The sequence below is a fragment of the Penaeus japonicus genome, unplaced genomic scaffold, assembly GCF_977035675.1.
Source record: "Penaeus japonicus unplaced genomic scaffold, GWHDUDI00000001_assembly GWHDUDI00000025, whole genome shotgun sequence".
Classification (NCBI taxonomy): Eukaryota; Metazoa; Arthropoda; class Malacostraca; order Decapoda; family Penaeidae; genus Penaeus; species Penaeus japonicus.
The window spans coordinates 5,042,523-5,052,522 of record NW_028234427.1 but is presented as its reverse complement, the minus strand read 5'-3'; the positions used below and the strand labels follow the sequence as shown (position 1 = coordinate 5,052,522).

The window sequence follows — 10,000 nt, the reverse complement described above, 5'->3', positions numbered from 1 at the left end:
TAACTCGCAGATAGTCAAAATCACAGACAGATTCACCCTTCAATCATGACAAAAAATATATATCTTCAAATATCCTAGCATGATCTAGAATATCCAGAGCGACGATCACATTACCTCCACGACGTACGTAGGCTCAATGTTTCCAGACATGCACTCGCGAGCAGGAAAGTAAAACGAAGTAAACAATTGCCCTTTTTTCCGCTTTTCTGAAATCCTTTCCTTGCCTTCACGCATTCTTCCCCAAGCACAAAGGCACGTGCGTGACTGTTTTTACGAAAGCCTAGATCGCCTGATGTGAACTTTTAGTCTCCGGCTTCATAAAAGGTTTTTATTGTCTTTATCCGAGGCCACGTGACACCCCGGTGGATTCTATGTATTTCTTTTAGTTGTGTGATATGTCGAGTTCCGTAAAAATGACATTTAACATCACCTGTATAAGTATTGACGTGTACATGTGAGCGCGCACACGCCTCCTACCTCCATCCCAACAACGCCCCGCCCCCTTCCCGGGCCTCGAACCTACCTGGGCGTCTGCTCCAAGTTGTCCTCGAGGGAGAGGTCCCCCCCGGCCTCCACGAGCAGCCTGAGGACCCTCCTGGAGCCCCTGTAGGCCGCGCCGTGCACGGGCGTCGAGCCGTTGGTGCCGCAGCGTCGGTTGGGGTTGGCGCCGAGTTTGAGGAGCAGCGCCACCACTTCGTTGTCGCCGCCGAAGGACGCGCAGAAGAGCGGCGTCTGGCCGTGGGAGTTGACGCTCTCGATGTGCACACCTGCGGGAGAGAAACAACGCGGGTTACTTTCCGCTCAGCTAAGGAAATGAGAGAGAGAGTATGACAGGGAAGCGAAGAACAGAGAAAAACACTTTGTACACTTTGGAGCTAAAGCGACGCTTGACCCACGAACCGAGCAAGCAAACACGCGTAACTCGAGCACAGATCCCCGATGCTTGAGAATACCTCGCGGCGTCACCGGGAGCTACAAACAAAGCCTCGCGGAAAGCCGCGAGTTTCGCCGGTCACGAGAGCGGCGAAACTCGAGCCCCCTGCGTGCCCGCTGCCGAGCCGTGCAGTCGCCTCGACATGTGCCGCGGCCGCTCGTGGCGCTGCGTTGCCTCGCACGTAAACACGGCCGTGATGCGGACGCTCATTACGCGCCACGATGCGCTGCGGCCGAAGGGCAGTGCCGGAGCGAATAGGTTACACAAGTGCCATCAAGTTTGCTTTGATAAGGTACGGTCCCTTCCACTAAGGATCATCTCCGAAATCACTACATACTTCAGACACAGAACACCCCAACGACACTCTTTATGCCCGAGCAGAGAAAGATCCTACACCAGCGGCGGCTGCTCCTTCCTTCCTTCCTTCCTTGCGTCACCAGCTGCGGGCCACGCGCGCGTCCGCAGGCACTCCTACAAGCACTGGCGATCTCAAATCTCCTTAACTTGGCGTCCTCCTCCTCCTTCCTCATTTAATAGTGCCCTCAGTGGGACCTTGAATAGTGTCCTCTCAGGAGGCGAGGATGGGCCAAGGATGCGCGGCGGTAACCTCCTTCCTTTGTGAAGGATGGAGGCGCTGATAGGCTCGCGGGGCTCCCCTGGCGACGCAGACGGCCGGATGTGGGTCACCCTCGGGTCCGCCTTGGTGTGTCAAGGGCGTGGCGTTTAAGCAGGGAGGCAGGGAGGGAGGGAGAGAGGGAGGAGAAGGACAGAGAGAAAGAGAGGAGAGGGAGAGGGAGAGGAAGAGAGAGAGAGAGAGAGAGAGAGAGAGAGAGAGAGAGAGAGAGAGAGAGAGAGAGAGAGAGAGAGAGAGAGAGAGAGAGAGAGAGAGAGAGAGAGAGAGAGAGAGAGAGAGAGAGAGAGAGAGAGAGAGAAAAGAAAGAGAGAGAAAGAGAGAGAGAGTAAGAAAGAAAGAAAGAGAAAGATAGAGAGAGAGAGAAAGAGAGAAAGAAAAACAGTCCAGAGAGAACACACAAGACCAATATCAGAATCTAAGAACCCTAAAAAAAAAGGACCATACATCACACCCCTTCCCACACGAAACAAGCCGCGAAGTGACGTCACTCGCTCCATACAAAGGGTCGACGAAAGACAGGAGCGAGACTGGAAGGAAGGGCGTCCTCCAGATTCCAAGATAACACTCGAGGGGTCACAGCCGAGTCGAAAGACCAGAGCGAGGAGGATGAGTCACGGATAATGCAAATCATATGCAAATAAGGGTTACTTCCCCCCCACCCTCTCCCCCGCCCCATCCGAACGCAAAGGATCTGTAAAAAAATCAAATAAATAAAAAATCAACAAAGACAACGGACAGAGAAAGAGAAAAAAGGGAGAGAAAGACCAAAAGGTAAAACAAAAACAAAAAAGCGAAATAAAAATAAAAGGGAAAAATAGCGAATAACAGAGAAATCAAAATAACGAGAGAACCAGAGAAGAAAACATCGCCAAAAAAAAAAGCAAAAAGAAAAGACAGAATCGGACAAGAAGGAAACGGATGAAGGAAAAAAAGAAAAAAAAAATGCACACGGCGCATGACATCATTCATGACACTGACCTTCCGGGAATCTGCGGGTTTATGGCCCTAAACGGCGCCTCGTCTGGCATCCGCGGCCGGAATTTTGTATGAATGGCGCTCTTTGTTGTCGATGGATTTATCTTTATATTTTTGTCAGATTCCTAGCCATTTTGTTTCTCAGATTTTCGTAAATATATCTGTTTTATGCGTATTTTTTTCCTATATCTATCCATTCTACAGTAATTTTATCTACTTTACAAGTAAAATGTTCATAATTCTATTCATTTTATGGGTAAAAACTTTCATAAATCTACCCATTTCATACGTTTTAGAAAACCATAAGTAAAATCTTCAAAATCATATTCATTTTATTAGTAAAACTTCATAAACCTGCTCATTTTTGGTATATAAACGTACCCATTTCATCAGTCAAGCTCCATATACCTACCCACTTTATCAGTCAAATCTCCATTATCTATCGGTCAAATTTCCTTAATTATTGGAATGCGATCTTTAAAAAAAAAATAGATTTTTCCAATCTGTTGTATAACTAAGCTTGCGTGTTTATATATGGGACTCGGTGATTGGTCGAGACATACCACGTGATCACTGCGACCAGCCAATCAAAGGGCGTGTTTGAAAGCAGAGTGAGTCGCCGCTGTTGTGGTTCATTGGATTTAACATTCCAGTCGAATTATCTGCTCTGGCAAGCCCATGCACGATCCTGTCACAGAGAAAGAGAGGGCCGGAAATGGATGAGAGGGAGAGGGAGAGAGAGGGAGAGAGGGAGAGAGAGGGAGAGAGAGAGAGAGAGAAGAGAGAGTAAAACAGAGAGAGAGAGAGAGAGAGAGAGAGAGAGAGAGAGAGAGAGAGAGAGAGAGAGAGAGAGAGAGAGAGAGAGAGAGAGAGAGAGAGAGAGAGGGGGGGGGGGGTAAAACAGAGAGAGATAGAGTGTAAAACAGAGAAAGAGAGAAAGACAAAGAAAGACAGGGAGCGAAAACACAAACTTCTCCCAACAAACGACCACAGACAGACTCGAAACCCACCGGACAGAAAGGCACATCAAAAGGTTCAAGCGGGATAAGCACGACCTGAAAGCGGCTCCCTTCTTTTACGACGTGACGACCGAGCAGCCATGGCCATCGACAGGGAAATGACGTCATTAGAGAGGGAGTCAGGACGCAACGACCTGTCAAAGCCACCTGTTAACGCCTGTCAAATCAGTGTATGCGAACAAGGGAGGTCTGGCAATGGGAGTGGAGAAGAACACGGAGGAGGAGGAGGAGGAGGAGGAGGAGGAGGAGGAGGAGGAGGAGGAGGAGGAGGAGGAGGAGGAGGAGGAGGAGGAGGAGGAGGAGGAGGAGGAGCAGGGGGGGAGGAGGAGGAGGAGAGAAGGAGGGGAGGAGGAGAGAAGGAGGGGAGGAGGAGGAGCAGGAGAGGAGGAGGAGGAGGAGGAGGAGGAGAAGAGAAGAACATGGCAGAGGAGGAGGAGGAGGAGGAAGAGGGAGAGAAGAACACGGAGGAAGAGGAAGATGAGGTAGAGAAGAACACGTCGGAGCAGGAAGAGAAGAACACGGAGGAGGAGGAAGAGAAAGACTGGAAGGGGAGAAGATAAAGGAGAAGGAAAAACAAGAGAAGGGCATGGAGGAGGAGAAAGAGGAAGAAAAGGACACGGGGGAGGAGGAAGAGTAGGGCATAAAGGAGGAGGAAGAGAAAGACACGGAGAAAGAGGAAGAGGTAGAGAAATAGAAAGAGAAGGGCATGGAGCCAACATAGATAATAACAAAAGGAGGAATAAACACAAACAAGCAACAAATGAAACAATCAAGTTATGATAATGATGTTTATGATGATAATAATGACAATGACAACAACAACAATGTAGTGCAGAAACAATAAAAAAAACAATAACCACAAAAAATACCAACTATCACTAACTGAATCTAAGAACCGATACCATACGCCCATCCCAAACCAACACCGCCAACCATCCCAGGTAACGGTGATTCCTCTCCACCCCCTCAACTCCACCCCCCCACCCCTCCCCCTCCGTCACTCCCCACCCACGCTCAGCAATGAATGACCCCCTCCCCCCTCTCCCCCCTCCCCCCTAAGGAATGGACACCGCCCTGGCACTATGCATCAACACGGGATTTCCGGCAGAAGGGAAAGGGGAAGAGGGTGGGGGAGGGAGGGAGGGAGGGAGGGAGGGAGGGGTTTATGCAAATGGGTTATTCAAAATTGCACCTGTTGAAGGGATGGACCCCCGCCAAGCGATGTGCGTGTTGCAGGGGAAGGGTGGAGTGGGAGTGGGAGTGGGAGTGGGAGGGGGAGTGGGAGGGGGAGTAGGAGTAGGAGTGGGAGTAGGAGTGGGAGTGGGAGTGGGAGTAGGAGTGGGAGTGGGAGTGGGAGTGGGAGTGGGAGTGGGAGTGGGAGGGGGAGTAGGAGTGGGAGGGGGAGTAGGAGTGGGAGGGGGAGTAGGAGTGGGAGGGGGAGTGGGAGTGGGAGGGGGAGTAGGAGTGGGAGTGGGAGAGGTTGGGAGATGAGTAGGAGATGAGGTGAATAAAAGAGAGAACAAATTAACAAATCAATGAATAAATAAATGGTAAATGCATAACAACCAACCCCAAGCAACACTCTTACAAAAAAAAAAAAAGTTCGCTTGCAAATCAACACGAAAAAAAATACAATCAAATCGTTCAAAAATCTTTCGTAGGAGAAAAGGAGCCGAAGATGATGGGGTTAAGAGTTCGTTTAATGGGAGGTCATCAAAGGTCATCAAAGGTCATCAAAGGTCGAGGTCGAGACTGCTCTTTTTTTTCTTTTTTTTTTAATAAGACAAGAATAGGATGTGCGTATTCTGTTGCAATTTTCCGCCGTGCAAGAGCGAGGGTGAGATTTTTGGGTTATTTGTTCACACTTGTTCATCATCTTCTCCACCTGTTCTCTCGCCCGGACTTCCTTCCTCTCGGTGGGTTTTGTTTTAGGGGATTATTTCCTGTCCACTTGTTCTCACTGGGTTTTTTTTATCATCTATTTGTCTACCCGTTTATCTATCGTTACTCCTTTCGTTCGTAACTTCGTTCTTTTCTGTGGGGTTTTTCTGTCTAATTCTCACGTTTTTTTTTTTTTGATCATCTATTTCTCTGTCCATTTGCTTATCATTATTTGTTTTATTTCGTAACTCGTTTTTTTTTTTTATTATTTTTGTCTAATTCTCTCTGTTCTTCTCTTCCTTTCTCTCCATTCGTTATCCTCTCCCACTATCCCATCCCCCTCTCCTTATACATCCTATACATCCCTCCTCCCCCTCCACTACCCCCCCCCTCCCACACGCACATTTCCTCTCCCTCACCAAGTCACCAAGCCCTCGAACCCACAAACTGCTCAGGCCATCCTTCAACCCCTCCCCTCCCCCCTCCCCCCTCTCCCGAAGAATCTCTTTCCCGAACCATCCTTCAAACCATTCTCCAAAGGCCCCTCACAAACAGCTCAGACCATTCTTCATCCCCTCCCCCTTCCCACTCCCCTCTATCCCGAAGGATCTCTTTCCCGAACCATCCTTCAAACCATCCTCCAAAGGCCCCTCACTTCTCCTTCACCTTCTGACACTCCCGCGCTCCTCCTCGGCCGATCCCTTCATGCGGGGCTGTTATTAAAAGGCACCTTTGTTTCGTTCTTTGGGAGACGATAATTGAGAGCTCGTCCACCCTCCCTCCCTCCCTCCCTCCCTCCCTCCCTTCCCTCCCTCCCTCCCTCCCTCTCCGCCTCCCTCCCTCCCTCCCTCCCTCCTCCCCACTCTCTTTCCCTCCCTCCCTCTCCTCCTCCTTCCCTCCCTCCCTCTTCCTTTATGTCTTCCGCTTCTCCTCAGTCGTCGCAGCTCAATAAAACTCGCGGAAAACCTTGAATTTTTAGTCCCCTTTTTCTGAAGTGTTTTCCTCTTCTTCATTACTCTCATTAGAAGTCTTTATTTCGGTTTTTCCCTATTTTTTGTTACTACTAATAATCTACGATTACGCGCACACGCACACGTATACGCACACACACACACACGCACACGCACGCACACACACACACACACGCACACACACACGCACACGCACGCACGCACGCACACACACACACTCAAAATCCCACTTGCACTCAGCCGGACCCCATTTCGAAGGGGTCGGGGCATCCCTTCAAGACAATGCCAGCTACTTTACGCTAAAATAAGCTGTTTTTTTTCTTCGTTTGAAACAACGGATGTGGTGCCCTTGAAACACGCATCTCTCCCCCCCCCCTTCCCTCATCTCCCTTCCCCGCTCCTTCTCTCTCTTTTCACATATATATATATATCTGTCTCTGTCTGTCCTCTTCTCTCTGTCTCTCTCCTTTAACTCCTCTAACTATCGTACGCTTCCCTTCCCTTCCCTTCCTTTTTCACATCCTCGTACCCCCATCCTCCTCCTCCTCCTCCTCTCTTTCTTCCTCCCCCCCCCCCCCCCCCCATCCCCCCCCCCCCCCACACCGTCGTCTCCTCATCACAGGCGTCGGGAAATCACAGCTAATCCCGGGGGTTGAGCGATCCAAAGAGACACCGAATTACCGCCTCGCTTTAATGGCCACCTGCCTCACGGACGCCCCTCCCCCTCCCTCTCCTCTCCCCCTCCCTCCCCTCCTTCTTCTTCTTCTTCTTCTTCTTCTTCTTCTTCTTCTTCTTCTTCTTCTTCTTCGTCTTCTTCTCCTTCTCCCCCTCCCCTCCCTCCCCTCCTCCTTCTTCATTTTTTCTTCATTTTTTCTTCTTCTTTTTCCCTCTTTTCGTCTTTTTTACATTACTCTCTTTTTTTTTAATGTCTCCCTCCCTATTTCTCTCATTTTTCTCTTCCTTTTCCTGTGTTTATCATTCATGCGCTGTTTGCTCGTGTTTCTCCTCCTTCTATTTCATGCTTGCTTCTCCCAGGCAACACAGAAGGATAGAAAACGATACATACACATAAACATGTACATGCACATACATGAACACACACATGCACATATACATACACGTTCACAAACAAACAATAATGAAGAAATAACAATAAATAGATGAATTAATAGATAATAAAGACAGGAAGAAGGATGATGATGATGATAAAAAAAATACGGAGAAGTGTCGTTCGTGCATGACGTTCCTTGCATGACGCGTAAGGCAGCCGAGAGCTAATTCATGACTCCTTACGGCGGTCATGCAGAGTACACTGTCCTTTGGACCTTGAAGAGACATTAATTTCCGGCTGGCTGTGATTCATGCGCACAATAGGCTTATTTTACGCCCTTCTTGTCAGTGTCTTCTTCTTCTTCTTCTTCTTCTTCTCCTTCTCCTTCTCCTTCTCCTTCTCCTTCTTCTTCTTCTTCCTCATCATCCTTTATCGAGCTTTCTCATCTCCTTCAATCTTAGTTTCCTCCGCATTAAGCTACTTAATCCAACTGTATTTTCTCGCCATCTCCTTATATACTTCCCTTTTCTCTCCTTCACACCTTCTTCAACATCGTGCCCCTCTTCTTAGGCAGGCACCATCGCCGAAGCCCAGTTATTATCATTCTCCATTATTATCATTCCCCGTTATTATCATTCCCCATTATCATCATTCTCCATTATTATCATTCTCCATTATCATCATTCTCCATTATTATCATTCACCATTACCATCCATTATCCCGACTCGAAACGTCGCTCTCCTGTTCTCCCCGAGTCACAATTAAGGACATACTCCTGCCAATGGGCTTACTGAGAGGGAGAGGAGAAGGGGGGATAGGAGGAGAAGGGGGAAGGGGGAAGGGGGAAGGGGGAAGGGGGAAGGGGGAAGGGAAAAGGGGTGATAGGAGGAAGGGTGAAGGGAAAAGGGGGAAGGGGGGATAGGAGGAAGGGGGAAGGGGGGATAGGAGGAAGGGTGAAGGGAAAAGGGGGAAGGGGAAGGGTGAAGGAAAGGGGAAGGGGATGGAGAATGGATAGGAGGAAGAGAAAGAGAGCGAGCGAGAGAGAGAGAGAGAGAGACAGAGAGAGAGAGAGAGAGAGAGAGAGAGAGAGAGAGAGAGAAAGAGAGAAAGAGAGAAAGAGAGAAAGAGAGAAAGAGAGAGAGAGAGAGAATGAATAAATGAGGGAGGAAGAAACTGACGGAGAAAGAGATTGATAGAGATTAAGAGAACGAACAAACACACAGACACATTCTGATTTTATTTCCACGCATACGAACACATTCCCCCCGCATGCACGAACCCCTCACTATCCCCTACCCCTGATGACCCCCTCCCCCCACGCCTCAACTCCATCCCATCACCCCCACTACCCCCTACCCCTGGTGACAACCCCTACCCCCACCCCAAAAAAAAAAATAATAAAATAAAATTTATCCACTCAGCGCTCCACCCACGCTCCGAAGGCCACCGCCACCACCTGTAGCTGCCACGTTATATAATTCTCCGGCAGAAGGGGTACTCCTCCCTCCACCACCATCATCATCATCACCATCACCACCATCATCACCACCACCATTATCAGCATCACCATCGCCCACCATCAACATCACGTGACAACAGGTTTACGTAATGACGATGTATGTTAAAGAGGGTTAGGGAGGATTGGGGGTAGGGGATGGGGGGTAGGGGATGGAGTAGGAAGATAGAACAAAATCACAGAACAGATTAAAAAAAAAAAAAAAAAAAAAAATCAACCCCTTTTCTTCTCCAAGGTACAAATTTTACCAAACTGCGGGGTCACGTGACCATACGACATCATTCACAAATTACTAAGCTCCTACAAACATAAAAAAAAGGACAGCGACAACGACAACAAAAACAACAACAAAAGCGCGTGTTTTCGTTCGGCTTCCCGCGCATGACGATAGACCGACGAGGGGCTACGACCGTAAAATTAATTTCCGTGAATGAGTGATTCAAAGACAAAGTAAGTCAGCTGTGTATTCAGATATTATTGGAACTCATGAAAAAATGTATATATACATGTGACGGAATACGTAAAAAAAATAATAATCGTAATAACACCTGATTAAGTTTGAATAGTGGAACATTTTATCATCCCAAAAAGGAAATTAAAGGGAGGGAGGGAGGGAGGGAGGGAGGGATGGAGAGAGGGAAGGAGGGAGGGAGAGACTTTTTTGACTTTGACAAGTTTATTGAGACTAGTGGTTACTTACATCTCAAAAGGATGAGGTAATATAGGTTATCCTCACCCCAATTTTAATCCCTCTTTGGACTCTTTTAACAAAATCTTACAGCTATGTCAACATGTTGGAATATATACAGTACAAAACAGAGTTAAATGTTTACATATCAGGAGAGCGCGAGAGAGAAAGAGAGAGAGAGAGAGAGAGAGAGAGAGAGAGAGAGAGAGAGAGAGAGAGAGAGAGAGAGAGAGAGAGAGAGAGAGAGAGAGAGAGAGAGAGAGAGAGAGAGGGAGAGAGGGAGAGAGAGAGAGAGAAAGGGAGAGAGGGAGAGGGAGAGAGAGAGAGAGA

At 48.4% G+C, this 10,000-nt stretch overlaps 1 protein-coding gene across 5 annotated transcripts in view; it reads right to left on the bottom strand.

The window, feature by feature from the left end:
• LOC122254346 (uncharacterized) overlaps positions 1 to 10,000 on the bottom strand; it is a 190,533-nt gene that overhangs the window by 15,555 nt on the left and 164,978 nt on the right. For all 5 annotated transcript variants that reach the window (XM_086551297.1, XM_086551300.1, XM_086551299.1 and 2 more), the window contains one exon: positions 524 to 767. In XM_086551297.1, coding sequence (XP_086407423.1) covers positions 524 to 767 — 244 coding nt within the window. The remainder of the gene's footprint in view (positions 1 to 523; positions 768 to 10,000) is intronic.